Source organism: Hetaerina americana, unplaced genomic scaffold (genome assembly GCF_022747635.1).
Source record: "Hetaerina americana unplaced genomic scaffold, ioHetAmer1.1.p SCAF_12, whole genome shotgun sequence".
NCBI classification, from domain to species: domain Eukaryota; kingdom Metazoa; phylum Arthropoda; class Insecta; order Odonata; family Calopterygidae; genus Hetaerina; species Hetaerina americana.
This window is the reverse complement of record NW_027286292.1, coordinates 10,502,247-10,527,232: the sequence shown is the minus strand read 5'-3', so window position 1 is coordinate 10,527,232 and position 24,986 is coordinate 10,502,247. Positions and strand designations below refer to the sequence as shown.

The following is a 24,986-nucleotide window of genomic DNA, read 5'->3' as shown; positions in this document are numbered from 1 at the left end:
TAATATAACGGATATGTATATATATATGTGTGTCTATATATATATACATATATATATGCATCTATGTATATATATATATATATATATATATATACACGAGGGTCATCCGGAAAGTAGTACCCGTTCGTGCCGCATGAAGTGCTGACGACGCGAGTAGCCGCTGGACGAGGTCAGATAGCTTCAGTGGCTTGTCTGCCTTCTCTGAGCCAAGTTGCGTGACGCTAGCATTGCCTGTGTTGTTTCTGTGATTGTTTACAATGTTTAAAAAAATTGAGAACGCCGCCAGTTGTGAAGTGAGGGCAGTGATTAAATTCCTCAATGCAAGAAACGTTCGCCCATGTGATATTCATCGCCAATTAAAGGAGGTGTATGGAGACAATGTAATGGACGAGTCGTCTGTTCGGCGGTGGTGTCGCAACTTCAACATGGGGAGGGGGAACACACACGACGATGAGCGTTCGGGGAGACCGTCTGTCATTACAGACCAACTGGTGAGCTCAGTTGACGAATTCGTGAGGAACGATCGGCGCGTCACAATTGATGACATCTGTGAGCATTTTCCCAATGTTTCTCGAACAATTGTTCATGAAATTGTTAAACACCATCTGCATTATGCAAAAATTTGTGCAAGATGGGTCCCTCGCAAGCTTACAGATGAGCACAAAACCAAGCGTATGGCTGCAGCACTGACGTTTTTGGGACGTTATTCTGATGAAGGAGACTCTTTCTTGACTCGCATAATTACTGGTGACGAAACATGGGTTTGTTATGCATCACCCGAGAGTAAACGACAGTCAATGGAGTGGCATCATGCTCATTCACCAAACAAACCAAAAAAATTCAAGACAGTTCTGTCCACCAGGAAACTCATGGCAACCATTTTCTGGGATCGACGAGGTGTATTGCTTATTGATTTTATGGCCCATGGAGACACTATTAATGCCAATGCGTATTGTGAAACATTAAAGAAATTACGGCGGGCAATACAAAATCGGCGGCGAGGTCTATTGTCTACTGGTGTCATTCTCGTTCATGACAATGCCAGGCCTCATGCAGCTGGGATAACACAAAAACTTTTGCAGCAATTCAAATGGGAAACTTTCGACCATCCACCGTAAAGCCCGGACTTGGCCCCTTCAGATTTTCATCTCTTTACAAAGCTTAAAGACTTTTTGGCAGGAAAAAGATTTGACAGCGATGAAGAACTTAAAGAAGGAGTGACCCTGTATCTCAATGAGCTGGCGGCGAAGGACTATGCAGCAGGAATACAGAAACTTGTCACACGTTATGACAAATGCCTTAATTTGCTTGGAGATTATGTTGAGAAGTAGTTTAAAGTATCCTCTTTCAAATAAAATTTTTTATGTTTGTTAATATTTACTTTTGTGTCTTTATTTCACGAACGGGTACTACTTTCCGGATGACCCTCGTACATATATATATATATATATATATATATATATATATATATATGCATCTATGTATATATGTATGTGTGTGTATATATATACATATGTATATATATATATATACATATATATATATATATATATATATATATATATATATATATATATATATATATATATCCCTCCCCGGACTACAACCTTGACGTGGTGGAAGGGCTTGTGCGTTCCGATGACCCCTAGAGCTGTGCTGGCGGGAGTGATAATAATTGCTCCTGGTAGGGTCACCCATGCCAGATAGGTCGAAGGTTAGGAGCCAGACGAAAGGTAGTCCACGCAGCGTCTGTTCCTCAGTGAGGCGGCTGCAATGGCGTCTGACCCCAGTGGGGCGGCCAGTAAGTGATGGTGTCACGTTAAAAACACTATTGAGGAAGGCAACGGGAAACCACCTCAATTATCATTCCCTAGAAAAATATGATGGATAATAGAGATATTTTGAGTCCTGGCAACCACGGGGCTCGGCCCAATCGGCCGTGTGTCGTGCCCGGCAGCGGGGGAGGCAAGGCTTCCGCGGTCGTCATCCCACGAAACCCTTGCAAGGGAAAACCAGCAGCAGCAGGACAGAAGACGCAGGAGAAGAAGACAAAATTAGTTAGAATAGGAACGTGGAATGTTAGGAAAATGATGAGGACAGGGAAATTGGAGAATGTTAAGCGAGAGATGGAAAGGGGAAATATAGATATTTTAGGTCTATGCGAGGTGAGATGGAAAGATAGCGGGGATTACTGGAGTGATAAGTATAGAATAATATACAGCGGTGGGGACGAGAGCCAACGAGGGGTTGCCATAGTATGAAATGAAGAGGTAGGAAGAAGCGTAGTCAACATAGAGCAGGTAACGGATAGAATACTACTAGTGGAGATAAAAGCAGAACCGACGAACTTAGTTATTATTCAGGTATACATGCCACCGAGCAACCATAAGGAAGAAGAGGTCGATAAGATATACGAGCAGTTAGAGGACATGATCGCGTGTGTTCCAGCAGGGAAACATTTGATAGTGATGGGGGATTGGAATGCGAAGGTAGGCGAAGGAAGAGATGGTGATGAGGTTGGGGACTACGGTTTAGGCACGAGGAATGACCGCGGGGAGAAAGCAATTGAGTTCTGCAGGAGACAGGGGTTAGTCATCACCAACACTTGGTTTAGACACCACAAAAGACGCAGGTATACATGGAAAATGCCAGGTGACTCAGGAAGATATCAGCTAGATTATATCCTGGTTAGACACAGGTTTAGGAATAGTGTGATAAATTCCCACAGCTTTCCGGGAGCGGATGCGGACTCAGACCACAATTTAGTTGTTATGAAATGTAGCGTACGTTTCAAAAAGATAAGGCAGGGGCGGCGAGTTAGAAAATGGAACGTAGAAGCATTAAATGGGTTGAAAAGGAAGGAATACAAACAGGCGGTAGAGAAAATAATGGAGGATGGTAAAGGGCTTATTACTATCGAGGAAAAATGGGAAATGATCAAAAAAGGGTTGTCTAAAGCCGCAAAAGACACTATTGGAACCGTTAACGCTAAAAGGACTAGGAAACCATGGATCACGGATGAGATGATTACAAAGATGGATGAGCGGCGAAAATGGAAGAATATAAATACAGAATTAGGCAAAATGAAGTACAAAGAATTGAACAATAAATTGAGGCGGGCAACAAATAAGGCAAAAGACGCATGGTGGAAGACGCAGTGCGAGGATATGGAAAGTCTCCAGAGGAAGGGCGAAATCGGTGCGCTGTACAGGAAAGTTAAATCGTTATCGGGAAGTAAGAAAGGAAGAGCTATGCTAATAGTTAGAGATAAGGCGGGTAAGGTAATAGTTGACGCAGGAAAGATCCAAGAGAGATGGAAGGAGTATATAGAAGAACTGTATAGTAAAGAACTCAGACCAACACAGTTAGACATTGAAAAAGAAAATGACGTAGAGGAAGACAGCTTAGGTCCAGGCATACTAGACAATGATATAGAAAGGGCATTAAGGGAGATGAAACTAAATAAGGCCGTGGGGGTAGATAACATTCCCGTGGAACTTTTAAAATGTTTAGGAAAATGTGGGAGGAAGAGGCTATATGGGCTGATCCGTAGCATTTATGAGGAGGGAATCTGGCCGGAAGACTTTGTGAGAGCAGTTTTAGTTCCGATTCCGAAAAAGGTAAAGGCCACGTCATGTGAGGACTATAGGACAATTAGTTTGATATCCCACGCAGCTAAAGTTGTTCTCAGGATCATAAACAAACGGATAGAGAGTAGGGCAAATGATTACTTAGGGGATGATCAGTTTGGGTTTAGGAAGGGGAGAGGTACGCGTGATGCCATTGCAGTAATGAGATTATTAATCGAGAGGAATATAGAACACAACCAGGAGGTATTTGCCTGTTTCGTAGATTTCGAAAAAGCGTTTGATAGAGTGAATTGGGAAAAACTAATGAGTATATTGCAGAAAATAGGAATATATTGGAGGGAAAGGAGGCTAATCCGCAACCTGTACATGTCTCAGACTGCTCAGGTGCGGGTGGGAAACGGGGAGTCAGGATGGGCAGTGTTAGGAAGGGGTGTAAGGCAGGGTTGCCCATTATCACCGTTGCTGTTCAACCTGTATGCAGAGGAAATGATCAAAGAGGCATGGGAAGAACTAGAGGTAGGAATGAAAGTGGGCGGGGAATTCGTAAAATCAGTTCGGTTTGCTGATGACCAAGCTTTAGTTTGTCAGTCAGCCAAGGGGCTGCAAGCATTGCTGAGTGAATTGGAAATTCAGTGTGACAGGTATGGGATGAGAATCAACATTAATAAAACAAAGGTTATGCGATTTTCTAGAAAGAAAAAGGCCAAATTTAACATTAAAATAGGAGGGCAAAAACTAGAGCAGGTAGAACAGTTTACGTATCTCGGTAGTGTTTTGGACCAACACGGTCAAAGTAGTAGGGACGTAAGGAGAAGAATTGCGCTAGGCAAAGAGGCTTTCACGAGGAGGAGGGAGTTGATGACGGGGACTTTGAGTAAGGATGTTAAGAAAAGACTCGTAAAAACTTTGATATGGAGCGTAGCTATGTACGGCGCGGAAACGTGGTCATTGAAGCAGGAGGATAGACGTAGACTGGAGGCTTTTGAAATGTGGGTGTGGAGAAGAATGGAGAAGGTGAAATGGACAGAGAAGAAAACAAATGAGGAAGTACTTGGTATGGTGGGCGAAGAGAGGGGTTTGTTGGGAGCAATCCTATGGAGGCAGGAAAAGTGGATGAAGGGGGTGTTGACCGGCAGTGGGATGTTGAAGACTGTGATAGAGGGTAGAATGTTGGGCAAAAGAGGAAAGGGAAGGAACAGGATAGGGATGTTGGACGGGATGAAGGGAGGAAGAAAGTACTCAGAGATGAAGAGGGACCTGATGTAGAGTAGAATTTAGGGTTGTGTTTTGTTAGTAGTCACAAAATATTTGTTTGGTAGTTGTGTCCATCGAAAAACCTACCTTAACCGGGAGATTACCTTAAAAAAAATATATATATATATATATATATATATATATATGTGTGTATATTTATATAATGTCGTTGTTTCCTCGCACGATTAGAGATAAAAATAGATGTGATCGCAGGTGCGAAGAGGATAATTAGCACTGGTAGCGTATATTTCTATATTCTGCTTGAATTTTAAATAGACCTATTTTTGTAACATTGCCACCGCATGATTAGGATATATCCAGTTTTGGGATGTTTTTGCATGTAAGTAGCTTCTTTCATGTTGAATAACTTTGTTCGAGTGCATGATCGAACTAATCTCTGTGTAGATATATAAAGATTGGGCATGCATGGCTGGTAACCTGGTTACCCGCTACACTCCCTTGAGGCGGCGGTTTGCGGGGCATCATGTATATAGATACTACCTTGATCAAAAATTTCCCGGAATTTATTCAGAAAATTAAAAATACAAGTTTATTCATCTAAATCTATATTGTCCCCTTCAAAGTAATCCCCATCGACTGCAACACACTTATGCCAGCGCTTGATCCAATCCTCGAAACATTTTTTATATTCGGTTTTCGGTATGTCCATCAGTGCTTCCTGCGATTTTTCCATTACTTCCTCTCGGCTGCTAAAACGCGTTCCCCTAATGGTTTTTTAACTCGATTGAACAGAAAGAAGTCACAGGGAGCCAAATCAGGTGAATTCGGTGGCTGTTGGATGGTATTTGTTGCATTTTTCGTCAAAAAATTACGAATAATGATAGCACTGTGCGACGGTGCGTTATCATGGTGCAAAATCCACGAGTTTTCTGCCCACATTTCTGGTCTCTTTCGGCGAATTGCTTCACGCAAACGTCTCATAACGCCCAAATAATACTCTTTGTTTACTGTCTGGCCTTCTGGCAAAAATTCATGATGCACTACACCGTTGTAATCCATGAAACCCGTCAGCATTGCCTTCTTCTTTGACTGAAAACGACGTGGTTTTTTTGGTCTCGGCTCATTTGGTGAACGCCATTCACTTGCCTGATGTCTGGATTGCGTGTCGTACTCATAAACCCACGTCTCGTCTCCAGTAATGATCCTTTTGATGAATGTGGGATCGGATTCAGCCTCGCAAATCATGTCTTTTGCGACGTCAACACGGTCTCTTTGTTGCATGAAATTGAGGTCTTTTGGCACCAACTTTGCTGCTACACGACGGAAACCCAAATCATTAACCACAATGTCTTGGGCGGATCCATAGGCAATGTTCAAGTCCTCCGCTATTTCTCTGATGGTTAATTTGCGGTTATTGACCAACATTTCTTTTACTTTATCAATTTTTTCACCGACTTTCGATGTCGATGGTCTGCCACTGCGTTCATCATCTTCGATTGACTCACGACCACTTCTGAACCGCTCGTGCCACTGGTAAACGACCGTTTTTTTTAGAGAATCGTTGCCGAAACACTTTTCCAACATTTCCAACGTCCGTGCGCCACTAAATCCGTTTTTTACGCAAAATTTAATACAAGTTCGTTGTTGCAAATTTAAATCCATTTCTGAAATTGTAAAAAATCGCCAACACACACAGAGATAGATGTACTCTTGGCTACGTAACTTTTGCAAATGTCAAGTTATGACACTAAGATTTAAACGGAATATCAACAACAGATGTACCAATTTAACAAAAAAAACAGAACTCAAATCGGAACGATGGGAGCGCCACACGGTGGTTATTCCGGGAACTTTTTGATCAAGGTAGTATGTGTAGATACCGGAGGACAAACCGACACAACTCCGCCTCCTCCCTAACCCAATTCCCCGCTATTCCCCATGTTAGAGCCCGCAATGCTAAGTATGCCCTCCTTTCTCCTCCCTCCTCCTCAATGACCCCATCACACCCTTCCCAAAACACGCATCAATACTATGGCCACCTCATAGAACTTTATCCACCTCTTCTATTAAGGAGAATGGAGGAAGTGACCCTACTAGAAGAGAGACCCTACCGCCTGCGACCTCATATATGAAATTTCGCTAAGAAGAGCTCATAAACAATGCATTCTAAGGTAATGGACTGAATCGCACTCATTCATGGGCCCTAATCGCCATTAATGATATTGTGAATAAAAAGGTTTCATTGGGTTTCGCCAGATCTGATCTCCTTGAATCTGTGCTGCTTATGTCTTACTATCTTCCTACTGTCAAGAAAGCGTATCACGTAACTAACAATCATGTGTACCATTATTTTGCATGAAATTGGTGTTAAAGATATGGGCTTGTAATTGGCGGGATTCTCATTATTACCGCCTTTATAGGTGGGTGTTATGTGAGCTAGTTCCAGTCGCGAGGTACTGAGCCTTCTTCTATCGACTTGAGAAAAAAGCTTTCTACGACTGGATTCGGGGCAATTTCTTCAGAGAATTCCTTCAATACTTTATTAAGGTTATTCTGGTAGTTGTGTAAATGTACAAGAGGGCGTGTGTCATCAATGTTCTAGGTGTGCAGGGATGTTTAGGAGCGAGGGGGAGAGCGGCTTGGGGCATATCCAGGAGTTACTGCGCCGATCGGTTCAACGATATAGGTACGTACATTCAGTTTGGCGTTACTACCAACCGGATGATCCAAACTTGCTATTTGAGAGCTTTTAGCTATCCAATACATCAAATAGCGGACCGTATATTCGGGAACGACTGCTAAAGGCACTTGACACTGCTAACCGACTGATTCAGTGGGATTCGAATATACCACTTTAAAAGTGTAAATATTGAAGACTAGAGTTAGATTACCTCGGTTTAGCTCAAAATGTCACAAAACTGGACGTAAAATCGTAAACTGTGTTTAATTTTATAAAATTATCATACCCTAGCATGCATTCATTGTATTTTGAGTGCAATAAAAGTGATCATTGTGGTACAAACTAGTTGCTAATACATGTTAGGAACTGCTGCCATTGTAATAACAGTCATTTGCGTTCCCCAATATTAATCCTATTATTAACAGTAGTCTATATGATTTTTGAAGAACTAATACCATCATCAAAACTACCGAACCCATCCAGATTTCAAAAGAACTGATCTGTAATTATCGTTGTTTTTTGATATCATGCGAACTACCTTCCTATGCTTTATAGCCTCCCTCTTATGCTTTCTTAAGTTATCAGTAAGGCTGCTGAATGATTACCGTTACCTTTTTGAGGTATTAATCTGAATGGGATTCCAGTGAACAGCAATTATTGTAACTTTACTGCTACCGAGTAAAATTGTACTTGAATTGCCACATGTATTGTAAGATTTATCAGAAAAGGAAAACTCACACAACCCTCCCAGGCAGATCATTTATAACTAGTGAACATAATAAGTTATTTATATAGTAATGACTATGTTTAAGGGTCAAGGACATCATGAGAAATAATTTATATGGGGCAATAAATACGAAGGTAATACTCTAATCCCAGCATATGCGCTGGATATTTTTGTTGTGGATATTGGTTAGATTTATCTTCTCACCTTTGTTTATGGCTTCTCGCTGTTCATAGTTTCACGAGTCCAAGTACCTGATACCTATCAAGTCCATTCAACATAACATACCTGAAAATTGCATAAGATAACTTGGCATTTTATTCCGTGTTTAAACCAAATGTCTACTAGATTCCACTTGCATTAAATACATCAGCGTGCATTTATTGTAAACTTTATAATTATATTAATAATAACTCTTAACCTTAGCCGTAATACAAGTTTTCATTCAAATACACACCCATTATTAAGATGGAAACAGAGTAAGACCAAAGTCTTATTGCACCTCAAACACAATTCAATACGGTACAATGAAGCTGATATAAATAATAAATTACATTAAATATAAACTAACTAGTTTTTATGCGATCCGATGGAAGGTATTTATTGATACCATGTCTCGCCAAATATTTTGTAAGGGATTCTCAAATGAAAATGTCGATATTATTTGCTTCCATGTTAATAAAATACGGTTCAGGTGAAGTCTGAAATGATTTATTATCTTGAGTTATTCAAACAAGGGGAGTTAATACACAAGAAAACACCGGTTATTTTTTATCGCCGGCTTTGTCAGATTTTAGTACTTCAGCCGTCACCGCCAACGCCCATTGATAGGAAATACCGGATGGCATCGCTGTCAGTTATTTCGACTGGATGAAGACTTGGTAAATAAAGTTCTGTGGAATGAGCTCCCAGTTATCAAAACTAAATCCACTCGGTTAACTGACCAATCGGCGGGCCGCCGAATCGATTTAATCGACTCGACTTCGTAAAGCTCCTCTGATTAACCTCCCTGAGAGGTCAAAATTTTCGGACCGATTGGAAAGAGTGTGGAATTTAATCTGGCCAGGCATAGGGGTCGCAGATAGGAGAGAGGCCTGGAGGATACAACTGCGACGCTAGGCCGAAGTCAATCCGAGGCGGTCGCAAATTAGCTCTCCTCATTTGAGAAAACTGGTCAGATATCCCGAGAAGTAGGTACCTCACCTAACCATGGGGAATAAATCATGCTTGTTTGTGGGCTTAATCAATGCTTATAGTCCTACACCACGTGGCAACCTTATCAAAGGTAAAAGCGGCTCATCGGTTAAAGTAAGATAGCGGCCCTTCTTCTAATTTCAGCCCTTCACTGAGACGCCAGAGCTCTTCCTTCTGAGACTTGTTCACTATTTTAAACTTGCTTGAAGTCGAGTAATTTGGCAATTTTGCACAATCCGTATTTTTTTTCTCTTCGCGATAAAAAAGATCTTGCGCAAGAATTGAGCGCCATCTGTTTCAAATACCAACTGCTGAGTGTGAAAATCTCAATGCAAAAATAATGGTCGTATGACTTCATTTCTTAGGATGATAATTCATCTGCGTTCACGCCATCCGGATTTCATTTTACAAAAAGACTTTTCATCAAGGCATTATGTTTCCGAATTGTCCTATTGGTAATTAATTGTTCGTGTTGCGCCACACTTTCTGCTTTGCCCCCGTTAGGAACAACTTCTCTTGAGAGTAAAACTCGGAAGTCAAGCACGGGAAAGCTGGTCACTCTGTCCCTCCCTCCGATACCGGGTCAACTTCCTTGTTTAATACGTAGAATATTGACTCAGGTTACACCAAATGTATCCCGATCAGAAGCCCCACTATTGGATCATCCAAGGAGACAGTATCTTTTAAGAAGCAAGAGTACCTGTGGATGAGTCTATTTATTTTTTAATTTTTCCTAAATGTGTATCGTTTCTTTTCGCGTTGTCGATGGTTAGGCACCTAGTTAGGTCACTGCTCGCTACGCAGAGAGAATACCATGGGTTATGAAACGGACTGTCCCATTTTAAGAAAGAGCCGTTGTAAAATATATCATTTCCTCGCCGTTTTCGTTACTTACGTAATAATTATAATTATCAAATGAGATTTTTGTACAGGTTTCAATCTAGATAAGATTTTTGCACTGGTTGCATTCTAAGCTGAACATAATATTAATGACTACGAGAAAGACTAGGGAGATAGAGTAGGGGAGACTGATTTGGTTAAGCAATATCCTGTATCTTTTTAATATAAGGAGTCTGGCAATTTTTAATCGTTTTATGATGAATCCTGAAACAATTTAATCGATGAGTGGTTCTGATTTCATGCCTTCTCATATGTCGGCCGACTCAGTGGAGGCCGTGGATGGACTAGTTCTGGGTGATTACCACTTGTTTTCGTATTGTTTCGTCGCAGCGAATATTTAGTACCAATCCACAGTGGTTCATATTCTTAATCTGGATGGACAAAATTAACATGAATATGAATGAAGCTCAAACATTTTTCTATTCAATTTCTTGCGTAACTGTTGAATGGCATTATTTTCAGTACAAATAAGTTTTTAAATTTTTTGCAAATTCGTCCATAAAATAATGCAATGACCTCAATTCTGAATCCAGTAATCATAAGACAAGTACTATCGCTGTCCTTCTTCAGTGGAAGGAAGGAGAGGACGAAAAGTTTAAGAGTTACTAGCAATATTAATAAATTTTTATTACAAGCATGAACATAATTTTATTTTAAGTAGCAATCAATGAGATCTTCAACTTCTATGAATTATCCTTATTTGTCATTTTCTTTGTACACCAATCAATTGTTTAAAGATCGTCTGAATTTGAGCTAGTTTCTTATTCTGACATTCAAACTGCCCAATCGTTATGGGTTATATTGCTGGATATGCCAACAATCTTATCAGCCCCTCTCAGAACTGTGAACTTCATTATAGAGAATTAATTTCTGGCTGGCTGCTACTGGATCCGATGTAATAAACAGCATGGAACAAGTTTATTTTTTTGTTCTTCCTTGAAAATATTTTCGGAAGCCGATTAATAAGTCGTTTTTAGCTTTTCTTGAGAGTTGGAAGGGCTTCCTCAGACAAAATTCGGCAGCATAACAGATTTAATAGTCCTCCACTATTAATTACATTTTTATATTACCTTACTGGCATAAATAAACATTTATAACAAGATTCGTCCTTCTGAATGGTGGTCATCGTGTCAGCTTCAAATAAATTCATATCAATTTCAAAAAGAATAATAATTGTAATGTAAATAACAACAAAAGGTTTAATTAGTTCTTCATATATATTTATCCGCAGAACATTCAGAAGGATTTGAAAAAAATTAGCCTACTCGGTCACTATATTGTTTGGTGTCACTGCCAGAACAAGGAATGTCTACTTGTCATCTCATCTATTGACGGAATTTCTCCTGAATTCCTCATTTTCTCCTTTTGACTTTTTACTCGCTAATTTTTCTAATGCAAAGGATGCAGAAAGCATTCATTCAAACCACCTAATCAGTCCGTGCAAGCATGACAGACTGTAGCAGTGCCAGAAATCTTTTCAGAAGAATCTCCAATTCATTCAATTTCTTTAGTGTTGGCCCGCAAATGTAGCCACTGTCGGCCAGTTACAAGTTACCGCACATCCTATCATTTAGGCACCATCGTCATGGTGGAATAAAACGTCCTTCCAGTAGATATTTAGTCGGATAAAGTCACTTGATTTGTGTCTACCATTTTTAGATCTCTCCTCCGCGTCAACTCCTTTGATTAGTTCATAAAAATTAGGTAGACTGGCCGACAATACCTAGTTGATGTTTTCGGATTCTTCCGCGCAATTAATTAGTTGAGTCCTCACCTAGTAGTAACATCACTCACAGCAGTCATTCGTAGTTACACAAGGGAAATTATAAACAAAAAAGAAGTGTCACCTTCATTCTGAGTACATTAAAAAAATATATTTCTTGAGCTGAGGTGCTCTTGCACCCCCAACTGAAAAATCATTGTTAGAAATGAACTATGAGCCACATTTGACGACAGTTTTATGGGCAGGAAGCATGACGTGGAGAACAGCAAAGAACAAAGAATTGGCCATACTGACTCCTTCACCCACTTTAATAAGTCTTCGACTAACAGGCATTTCCCAAGATTTGGATGTCGCCGTCTTTCCCATTCTCGTTTCCCCAAATCCGTTCTACTTGTGTAGTTTATCTGTATTCCCTCACGCTCTTAACCTTCCAATAACTGCTGAAGAAGTTGGGTATCGCAGCAAGTTTTCGAATGCATGATGGGCATACGCAAATTGCGTTCCGTTCACGAGCAATTGTTTACGTATTCATTACTTTTTTACGTAGAATTATTTGGGCAATAAACGACGCCTCTCTTCCCGGTCAACGTTTTAGATATCCTCCACACTACCGGCCATCCTGAAAGCGTTCACGTACCTTTGGGTCGTGATCTCAAAATAAATTAATGCCATTATGTCCTACATACGGTCACCTAAATCACAGTGATTTAAAACACGACAGTATTCACATAAGTGCCTAGTCAACAGACCGCGTTCACCCGGGGGCACTTTTAGAAATGCTAAGATAATCGTGCCATCTCAACTAACATGAACATTACAACGAATGTGGCGCCAGGTTGCCGCTCATTATTAGTTTCATACGCTCACAGATGAATGATTTAAACTCTGAAAATGAGTTAATACCGGTTGGGATGGTTTCTTTATTTAGAGTGCGCTAAAAAATGATTACCCGAGCATTTAACAATAAGGTTTACCCCACACGAAGGTGGTCTAACAACATTACTGACTTTAGATATGTACTTTTTCAATGACAAAATGAATGACAACTTCAGAATAAAGGTAAATGGCATAAAATGAAATAGCTTAGAGCAGTACTCTCTAAATCCCGATGGCTATCGAGCGCCGAAAACCCCGCCGCCTGGAGCAGAAACAATAGTCTTGATTATCAAATATGCCCCCTACTGGTATTGTGTCCATCCAAAAACATTCCAGTGGTGGATTAGGACTCCAATACTATTTAAATTTCACCTCCAAATAATAGAGACTTTCTAAATTAGTCAAATGTTTGGGTATTATCCATCCACATTTAGATTCTGGATCACGGCAGCGCTCGTAGTAAGAGCTTTCCTTATGGGGTAAAGAGAAAGTAGTTGTACGTCACAAGGTTTCATAATATAAAATTCCCAAAGAAATTTTTTTTCACCATTTATCACGACTTTGGGGTATCATAATACCATTAGAGATGTATAGTGTCGTAATTCTAATAGAATTCAATATTATTCAAATGATTAACATTAAAACCTATTCAGTATTCAGATGCTGTATCCAGGTTTCATAAAATAAATCCAACAAAAGATAAATGAGGTTTTAAACTTTTCCAGCGTGGTATTTAATTGACAGACTGACAAATTTATCATCTGATTATGTGAGGAATAGACGACGCTTTGGGAAAGTTTTAGCTAACTTGAACTTACTACTTAACTGGAGATTGTAAAATGATTATGGAATAACATTGGAGGCTTAATTGCAAGCTCCGAAACCAATTTCGTGTTTCACGATCTCCGCATAAGTTAAGTATTGGCAAAGAACTTTTCCGCCTCGAATCGGACCCTTCACCATTCACGACCCTAGGGACGCGGGACTGCGGCTCACCGTGGGTGTGACGGCCGTGGCGTTAGGGCTGACGTCTACGGGAGGCTCCACGTAGCAGTCGGTCGAATAGAGATCGGTCCCGTTGTCACCAGAGTCCGTTTTGTTCGCAGGTAGCACCATGTCCACGATAGCGATGGTAAGATTCACTCGAAGCATGTAGTTGAACATGAATCCAAGGAACACCATTATGTTGAGGACCTGCCTGCAGCTCAGACGGTCTGGAAAGGAGAGCAAATTTTACCGGTCGTTAATTCAAGTACACAGATCTCTCGGCGTGTGACGTCAATGTACTTAGGGTCTGAAAACAAATCACAGCATGAGAATACAAAGAGATGGAATTCTCCCTCCCCGGGGTGATGCCTCCAGTCCCGTCCGCCCGAACGCCCGCCCCACTACGGCCGTCAGTCAGTTTCTTCTCGGCGGACGAATCCGAATTCATGCCCCGCAAACACGTCTATTTATAGGCGTCCCCTAGTTATAGGCGTACTCCTCGAATCGATTTGACAGCGGCACTAAAGAATGAACCGCGGTAGGAGACGTATCTTCGTGTCTAGTTATATACTGCATTTGGTGCACCATTCTGTAAAATTGCGCGAATTTCATGATTTGTTAGAATCTTCATTTCGCTACATTGTTGTCGGCAGTCGGAGAGAATCTCCTGAATACAGTTTTTGATCTTCCATCCATTCCATACCCTTGCTGCTTAAATATCAGCTAGGCAGAGAGAGTTTTCCTTAAGATTAATTAGAATTCAAATTCTTTTTTTTATCTCTTAATTTATGAGCATCTTGTATACTAAGTTTCAAGTCTCTTCCACATGATGCCTTTTCTAAATCCATGGATTCTGTTATATATAAAAAGGTTACTATCAATGAATTTCATCACGCTGCTAACAATTATGTTCTCTAGTATTTCAGACTTCAAAAAGCTCCGCTATCTGAGCTGCATCGTACTGCGGTACGACAGATGAAATTAATAAAATTAGAGAGATTATTTTTAAAACAGGTGTATTTAGGATGTCATATTTTCCACAACCGATAAGGGATCAGAATAATATTGTCCGACCACGGTAGGGTCATATTCGGGTCATAATTTTTCCGGTGCGTATTCATCCCCCTGCCACATACCCTAGCGGTGGATTGCAGGGTACTATACAAAATGAAATACAAAATAACCTTTTTATTCCTCCCTTAGTAATTAGTGTTATCAATGGACTTCCAATGTAAAAGAACAATTCTTTCGGAAAGTGACTGGTAAATATATTTTCCAAGATAAATGCGACTTCTTTCAAGAGCTTGAACATTTGAAGGAATCTCCTCCAGTTCAGCGGATTTATTTGCTTCGGTACGAATCAATTAATGAAATATTCCAGAACGCGTCGCCATCATGTCATTCATTTGTGTTTACGAGGTATGAGGGGCTATTGACGCACTCGTAACTGTCACGAGTCTGCCAAGCTTTGGTGGAGAGTTATTGGCGGAGAGAATACATAGAAAAAATGGGATGGTAGTATTTAGGGGAGGCGAACGACAGCTGAGGTCATTTCCGCCATAGGGGATGGACAGGAAAGGATGAAGGGTGAAGAGAAACCCGGCGTCGGCATTAGCCTACTCTTTACGAAAGGCACCAACGGGTCTGGAGCTTAACGTCCCATCCGACGGACGGCGTACTCACTCAAAGTGCCCTCCACAAAGCACCTCAAATAGGGATCGAGATACCTCTGAAAAATATTCAACATCGCCGAGATTTGAACCCGGGCCCTCAGGGTGGGAAGCCAGTACGTTAGCCCCCGCACCATTTCGATCCCCATGGGATGGTATATACGGGTACATTAGGCCAGAAAGTGTAGTTATAGAAAAGAAACATGATGTCGATGAGGATACCGCAGGTAAATCCCTTATTGATTGAAAGTAAAATAGGCATTAGACCACAATCACATGCATGGTAATCAGGAAATACACATTACATTTTGAAATCACATTGAAGATAGATCCATTTTTTAATATTTGTTAGATTTTATTTCATCCTCATTACTCAAATATATTTTTCTGAAGTTTTTATGGCGATGCAATTACATCCATCACATTTAACTGCTATTAAATCCCACTAATCTACTAATCAACAATGTCACATCGTCCTATTTAAAGAAGGTCATGGCGGAGCAGACGCAGTTGATAAGAGAATGATCCAAAGCTTATGTCATTGGATGTAATAATATGCACCCGATATCGGAAAGGGAAAGTCATGCGAATACCCGACTCGCTTTTGCCTTGGAATCACGCCATTGTGGTTTCAGCACCCTATTTTTTCTTCAAATTTATTTTTATTGTTCAACATTGTCTCCTTCTCAATCAAAACACATTTTCCAGCGATACTCTTAACTTTTTCAACCCTTCCAAATAGTAGTTGACGTATTTCTCCGCAAAATAGGCGTATAATGATGAAAAACGCTTTCCACTAGTGTTTGTTCAGACTGCGTAACAGGAAAAACTTTATATGGGCCCAGGTCTAGAGTATAGTGCGGATTAGGAGCAAAATTTACTTCGATTTTCGCGAGATGTTCGCGATTTCTTGGTGGGATTCGCGGAACCCAAACAGTAAAAACAAGTGTAATGTGACATTTTCCACTATCAACGTGCGGGTGGCTTCCAAAGAAAGTTTCAAAATTTCTGGTGGATCTCTTATAGTTTTCGACGGTTTTCTCTCACAATAACAGCGGCGGCACGTATTAGTGTTCAAAACCGTAATAGGCTTACGCTGCTGTAGTACCCGACCCAGATCAATGCAACTATTATCATGATTTAAATTGCACATTAAGCTAGGGATTTAACCTAAATTTTATTTTTTTCACTGTAAATTATGAAATTAAAAGCTACGGTAACTCTTCATTGAGCAACCATTGCTTAATATTCTTTACAGTTTACCCTTAGAGGATGTCTATGCATTATTTAAATATTTTATCAAAATTTAATAAAAAGCAGGGTATCCATGAATAAGGAAGAGGTGAATGCAATTGTTATTAGCCCTTCAACTTTGATGTCAATCAATCTGTATTCTCACCAAATAGAATTAGAGTGATGCAAGTCTGTTTAAAGATTTTCCCGGTGTCAGAAACTTTCCTGTACTTGAACGAATGAAACTGCCCCTATGGACCATTTCAGATTGAAACAGACCATTCCGATTGCCGGCCCCAGTGGCGGAGTGGTAACGTCCTCGCCTATCAACCCAGGGGTCCCGCCTAGAGTTCTCCTGTACCTAGGGTTTGAGTGTTTGCATTAGTTTTCTATGCAATGTTTAGGGGTTAAGTGGAATAAGTCTCAATTCCGCCCAAATTAAATCTTTAAATAAATAAATTGGTCTTTCTAGCGAGAGACCCGCAGGGACAATCAGCAAAGCTGCTGGTAGGCCAATAGGTAGGTAGGTAGGTCATCGTCAAGCGGTCCATAAACATTATTAAGAATCTTAAATCCACACCCTTATCGATCAATAAAGAAAAATCACCACGACTTTCTAAGCAATTTACGAAAAACGCATGGCATTTTCTAAATTAGTTAAAATTAAAACCACGGGATGCCGTCAGTACAAGTTAATACTCTTTGTGAAAACCTTTCAGTTTTCGCTAATTTAACACCAATTTCTTAGTAAATTAGACGTTACAGTGTTAGTTAATTTGTAGTTCACGTTTTTAGTAACCGGTCTTTATGGATACGACTTTGCTTTGGCGGTTGGAGGAAGAAAAGGATTATCACCAATAGCGCAACTATAAAATGTTATTAAGTCCATCAGGTTAGTCTGGAGTCTAACTTATCTCAGCCGGATGTTCGAATTCAACCTCGGGTAAGGGTGCTGAGCTGCAACGTTATCCGTTTTATCTGGTCGAACAGACGGCGAACGCAGTCGTTACGTGCCTTCAAAAACTTGCCCAGTAACCGCTCATGATTTAACAAATGTAAGATAAGATTTCCCTTTGCGTCTTCTCTCCAATTGTCACAAATGAACTTTTCTGACATCCGCACTGGACGAGGAGATGAATTTCTATGCCATCCACAACATTTTAATATTTTAAATAATACTAAACTTTTTAACATAATGTATAGTTAATCTCATCTTTAATATTCTCTGGCTTTTGGTAAAAAAAATCGTGTCGATAACTGCGGGGTTTCTCTTGAACAGAATCAATTATAAGAAAAAGACCAAAACATGCTTTTGATGGCCTCGCTGGATTGGCTTTTCTTTATAGATTCGTTTGCTGAGGCAGTAAATTGACCTTCAAGAATTCATGAAATGGAATGGGCCAAATATATCTATAGAGGGACAATTACACTTAAAAAACATTAAGTTTGTTGGTCGGGTCATCGAAAGACACGCTCGATCATATGTCATCATGTTGTCCGTTTACTAAAACCTCACTCGCATTCCGCAGGCGAAATAGGGAGTGAATTAGGGTCAAGTATCGTTGGAATCAGTGATCCTGGAGCACAATGACCACCATTCTGGATTTTTTTTGGGGTTCAGAATCTTGAGACCTCCTATCAAAATTTTATAGCTATTTTTCAAGACGGGTAGCATTCTTAGGACTCGCGAGTCTTATATCGAGAATTTTAACGAGATGGGAAACAGACAAAATAAAGAAATACTTATCTGCAACATGTCTAAAGAGAAGTAGAGAATGGCCTGACGGCGCTGATAATTTTGCTCACCCGATGCAACCCATCGAATATCAAGCGAATGCTAGTATTCCTTATTGGTTCATGCAGCTCCTTGTTGCATCATAAATGATCGCGTTGATTTGTTGAGGAATTATACACTGAGTTAGGACAGGTATGAATACGATTAACACCGGCAACTCCGCCGGTGTTGCTCCACCGGTCCGCACAAATCACTGGTTACAAACTGTCGTCTATATGCAGCACAGTTCCACGTGATAATTTGGGGAAAAGCTCCTTTAGAAGCGAAAAAAGATAATTCTCCGTAGCATATCATGGCAGACAAAGGCAACTACACCCTCGTGAAGTAATTGCTTGCCTTTATCGTGGTAAACTAGACTACTTGATAGCCTTACTTTCATAAGATTGATTTAATATTACATCAAGACCAAAGAATACGATCTAATTGATTTCAACAAAAATGTGAGTTCGTATGTCAATTATCAGTGAAACAGGTTTCTTAATTAGTCACCTTAATTGAATATAATACTTAGCTTCGGAAGTTTATCCCAAATCTCAGTCGCTACTTATTTCCGCTACTTTTTCGCTATTCTGTGTCAAAGAAATATCTAGCAGCAGTAGTTGTTAGGGAAGGCGCCACAACCACAACTGAGGTAATTTACGCCCTTGGGGACGGATGGGAAGGAAGGGTGGAGCGAAACCCGGCGTCGGCATTCGCCTACTCTTAAAGAGTGAATGGGAGTTTCCTCTGGGTGGAGAGCCAGTACAATAGCCACTACACCACCTCGATCCCTGAATGTAACATCTGCCGAACGACTATCGTACACCTGTTTCCTTTTGCAGTGTCATCTAAGTTTTTAGGAACAGTACGTATATACGTGTCATCCTGAATCTGAAAGTTAAATTTATCACGAAGTGCGGCAAAAGGCAAAATACTTTTTGCCTTGCTTCTACATGTTCTTTTCTTAATATATCAACTCTTAGGTAATTCCACGCGTCTTCAAAACACTTGCAAATTAGTTGGAATCATATCTAGTTACTCGTAAGAATTTTGCTAACACGAATCTGGAAATAAGTTGTAACAGTACGTGATTTGGACTGCAAAAAAGGAATGATTCATCAGATGAAAACTGAAGTCGACTGCTGTGATTAAACAAGGGATGCGAACTCTCTTGGGCGGGGGGGGGGACTTGGGGTGCGATCCTTGGCACGCCATGCCCGTGACAGGTAAGTGGACCCGCCCCTCGCGCCACATGGAAACAGTAATTAAATTTCTTTGAGAAATAAAATTTAACTTCTCAGTGGAATTGGTCTCTTTGCTCTGCGCCAGGTGATTTTCCGTGAATGCGTATGAACCTTTAGAAATTATTCTGCTTTTAGTGATAGTCCACCGGTCGATGCACTTGTAACTTGTCTCCGAGTCGGGTAACGCTGTCGATTCATGGAGATATGGAACGTTTTTGCCATGACACTTACGGCACCCCTCTTTCGTCGCAATCACACGACATAGGAATGCAAAACGTGAGAATGAGCCTTGACCCTTCTCGCCATTCGATCGCATTGATTGCACTGCATGTAATGGAGTCAGCTGGGCGAAAAAGTCCTTAAATCTACCGTTATTTTTGTCTCCCGTCTTATTATAAGATGGGAGACAACAGACCTTTACGGCCCCGATTAACGGATTTTCAAGTAAATGCATTACCGTTCACTGTACAAAAACGCCGCGATCGGCGAACTATTAAACACACGCACCTACTTAACGTTGCTTTTATAAACCTCCTATACTGTTCGGTATAAGCAAAGGAGTGGGCAAAAACGCCGATTTATATCACTTTACGTGACTCCGAGCAAATATCAAGTTATCATGGTCACGAGTGATCTGACTTGGAGGCCTGGGATTAGTCGACATCGTATTAACTTGACCTGGTATTCAAATTTCATATTCGCACGAAATTTCTGTAGTTTGCAGCAAACTACACCATTGAACTTTAGTAACTTCGTATGAAGAAAGAAACATTTGAAATACTCGTACATTGTTCACAATCTGAAACAATTCCACCTATAAAAAAGCAACAGTCAGGAGGCAACAAGCCCGGCGCTGGAGGAAAGGTGACACCCAGCTAGCACGAGTCACGAGCAGGGTGTCCAGCTTCTGTTATAACCAGTTTAATGGTTATGGCCTCTCTATATTCACTTTCTTCTGTCAAGTTGTCAGTCAGTAGCGCTCAACCTTTTTGGACTTCGGGCCACGTAGTTCTTTTAATTGTATGATGGGCCACTTAAGACTTCATCGTAAACTTTTCGTAAAAATGCATTCCATGATTTATGATTTGCTAAAAAGGTATTTAATCAGGGAGAAGGTATTAGTAAAGTTGATAGATTTCTCTTTTTGCGGCTTCAAACTATGTCCTTGCTTGGATTTATAATATTATGCGATTTCTCTCCCTTTTCCCAAGTCTCTTGGAGGCCAGATGGGAAGAGCTCTTTGAAATGCCCACGGACCGTAGATTGGACACTGCTGATCTAAGGGAGGCCAAGTTTGTTGTCTGCGAGGGGGAAGGTGGGAGTGGAAAAGCGCGTGTTATAACATTTTGCTCCCTTGAAGGGATAATGCGAAAGTTTTATGGACTGATTTCAAATTTTTTAGGCCTAGCTGGGTCAGGCGTAGGAAGCATTTTCGCTATTCACCCTTGCACATGTTTAGCGGAATGTTTCGACGCACTCTTGGTGTAGATATTAAAAATGTGTCATAAGTGATGTTCATACTGAAATGAATTCACTGAATTCCCGGGAGTCCTTGCCATTGCATACTTTCAAAACTTCTCCCAGATTTTTTGCTTACACAAACCTCCGAATCTTAGTTATCCTTTTTATTTTACGTATTCATATTAATTTTCAAAGATTGGACGAGTACCATTGTTTTGTCTTCGTCTAAATTTTCATCCAAAATATAACCTTAAGAGTCAAGCTTAAAAACTGGCGAATAGTAGAGATTTAGTCCTGTGATGAAAAACAATGCCTCCAGCGATGACAAGAATAAACGATTAGCACTGGTTGTTGATATGAAGGGGTACACAGGTACTATGCGAACAGCAGCTGAACAGCTGAATTATTAGTCTTCCCGTAAGGTAATTCATCCATCGTCATATCACCCCGACTACTTTTGATTGCCACAATTCTGGAGTTAATTGGAGAATTTCTGGAGTTGGTACGTTAATAGTAGGTCATTTCACTCATTGATGAATAGAGAGATGATAGCACTTAAGACTTTGTACTATGTACTTCGTGAAATATGGAACGTGGGAGAAATACAAATTGGTATAATTTTGAATAACCTGGCAAAATCGCAGGTCTTAGGAATGTTTGCATTGCCGATCAATCTTGAGACTGGCTAAAAAATTTCTCTTTCATCTCCGTGCGTCGAAGAATTCACATTTATCATTCTGGATGTGGATCGGTGGGGGGCGACGGGGGAGCGCGGCCAGGAGCGGCGAAGGACGAGGAACGCGGACAAGTTTTCGCCTAGGTGTCTCTTGGGCGCCGCCTCGCACCCGAAGGTCGCCGTAGTCCCGTGGGCTCGCCGAAAGGGGTTGCGCAACTCACGAGGACTTGTTAGGACGCACACCATAAATGCCAAACCGTGAGGTCCAAATGAGAAAAAAAAACCCTCCGTGAAATTTTCGAGACAACGTATCAAGTTTGCAATGTTAATTCAATCGCTACAGTCCCTCACTTGATCGCCTCAATAAGCCGGACACGGGCATTAACACGTGAGCAGTTAAGTAGAAAGCTAATTGCTTAGGTAAATCCACGCGTAAATGAAATGTTCCTATGCTTACATACTTGATCTCAACACGTTAATTTTCCGGCTGAAATCATACGTTATGAGGTCATTTCCCCGATGCATGGGAAACCACTCACAGCGTAGCTAGCTACCTCAACGCCGCCGATGCACATCGAAAGATTAAAAATTCAACGTATATAATGAAAACAAAATTATAACTTATTTACTATTACTGAATTTCAACGAGAAATTCGCAAATTGATTGACACAAAACAGATGCTATGTTGACTTATTTTATAAAACCATTATTCTCTCAGTTTTCATTAAATCTAATAATTGATTGTAATACATTTCCGAAAAATTATCATGAATTATCTATACCTCTAATTGTTCAGAAATTTGGAATATTTAAAAAAATTAATACGACTACAAGGCGACGGTGAGACGGCTGAGGCTTTAGGTCTCTCTGACGAAGGGAACGAACTACCAAGACTGCATATTGTGTGTTTTACTAACTTAAGCATCATTATTCGTAAAATTTGTGGTAGAGTTAAGAAATTTTGGGTAAATCATCATTTGTATTTCATTTGTAAATCATCAGGACTTCAATCCTAACCTTGATGTACTGCATTCCTCCACGATACTCTATTCAGTGTCAATGACCTCACACCCTGATAATTTCTTTGGTTCAAGTCTTTCTTAATTAGTCCTCTTTACTCATATTTTGATATTCCTCATATGACCTTCCCTTTAATTTACCCTTTTAATAGATTTCTAACTAATCCATTACGCTTCAAGGTGTATCCAATCCATTTAGTTCTTTTCTAACGTAGAGCTATCCACATTATACAGTACTTTGCTCTTCTGCATACTTGGCCCAAATAACGACCTCAATCTATCTTCAATGTCGCCCAAATAAATACCTATATCTATCTACGAGGGTCATCCGGAAAGTAGTACCCGTTCGTGAAATAAAGACACAAAAGTAAATATTAACAAACATAAAAAATTTTATTTGAAAGAGGATACTTTAAACTACTTCTCAACATAATCTCCAAGCAAATTAAGGCATTTGTCATAACGTGTGACAAGTTTCTGTATTCCTGCTGCATAGTCCTTCGCCGCCAGCTCATTGAGATACGCGAGGGACCCATCTTGCACAAATTTTTGCATAATGCAGATGGTGTTTAACAATTTCATGAACAATTGTTCGAGAAACATTGGGAAAATGCTCACAGATGTCATCAATTGTGACGCGCCGATCGTTCCTCACGAATTCGTCAACTGAGCTCACCAGTTGGTCTGTAATGACAGACGGTCTCCCCGAACGCTCATCGTCGTGTGTGTTCCCCCTCCCCATGTTGAAGTTGCGACACCACCGCCGAACAGACGACTCGTCCATTACATTGTCTCCATACACCTCCTTTAATTGGCGATGAATATCACATGGGCGAACGTTTCTTGCATTGAGGAATTTAATCACTGCCCTCACTTCACAACTGGCGGCGTTCTCAATTTTTTTAAACATTGTAAACAATCACAGAAACAACACAGGCAATGCTAGCGTCACGCAACTTGGCTCAGAGAAGGCAGACAAGCCACTGAAGCTATCTGACCTCGTCCAGCGGCTACTCGCGTCGTCAGCACTTCATGCGGCACGAACGGGTACTACTTTCCGGATGACCCTCGTATTATTCTTCGCTGGTCCATTCCTCCAATATACCAAGCCTCTGATCCGTAGAGTGCCATGCTCCTTGCGAACGTTTCGATGAACTTTCTTGCTTGCAAACTTAGATTTTATGAGCATAGCAGTAGCCTCTCCTTAACTACGTTCGTAAACAACTCAAGAAAGATATCACGAATCATACAATTCCGTCGTCTCCCCTGTGGCAAGCTCTGGCGCAGTATATATTTAAAAATCGGCGTAGGTGCTTGCACCGATAAAAACGGACAAAGATTGAAGTTCGGACGAAAATGAATGCTTTCTTTGGTGTCGAGTCGGGATATTTTCTTACCCATCCCGAGTCTGCTCTCTGCTCCAACACGATAACCGAAGGAACGAAATCATGCGCGGAAGTATTTAATCACCCTGAATGATAGCCAGAGGTCATACTAAGAGCTGAAAACTTGCGCAATGAGAAATCATAGTTCAGTCATGAGTGGTCGTAATGATTTTGTGATATTTCAAACAATAAATATTAAGATCTGATAAGGGAAAAATACCACGATCATGAGCTCACGATAGTGAAGAGTCCACGAAAAAGTTTGCCCAACTTTTCAATAATGTAGGCATAGAGAGGCGAGTCAACAATTAAGGATAACTAATAATCTACTTATCGACCTTCTAGTCGCTAGTTCTCTGATATACGAGGCGGTAGGAAACTAATGCGGCCTTTTCTTTAGGGGAATTAAAATACTAAGTGCAAATAATGTGAGCAGTTCACCTTTTCAACAGTTAACGTTCTCAGTGTAGAAGAACATAAAGGATACGAGCGTATAGCGATATAATTTAAAGTATAAACCAATAAGAACAGTGAACGCGCAACTACAAACATAGAGTTAACATATTTGTATTCAACTACGTGTTTTGAAGATAGACTGTGATAGATTTTCACTTTATTTAAAATATAACATGAT

At 40.5% G+C, this 24,986-nt stretch overlaps 1 protein-coding gene across 1 annotated transcript in view; it reads right to left on the bottom strand.

Moving 5' to 3' along the window:
* Positions 1–24,986, bottom strand: part of LOC139685679 (sialin) — a 176,342-nt gene that overhangs the window by 52,006 nt on the left and 99,350 nt on the right. Inside the window, exon 3 of the mRNA XM_071582657.1 lies at positions 13,899–14,116. Within this exon, the coding sequence (XP_071438758.1) occupies positions 13,899–14,116 (218 nt within the window). The remainder of the gene's footprint in view (positions 1–13,898; positions 14,117–24,986) is intronic.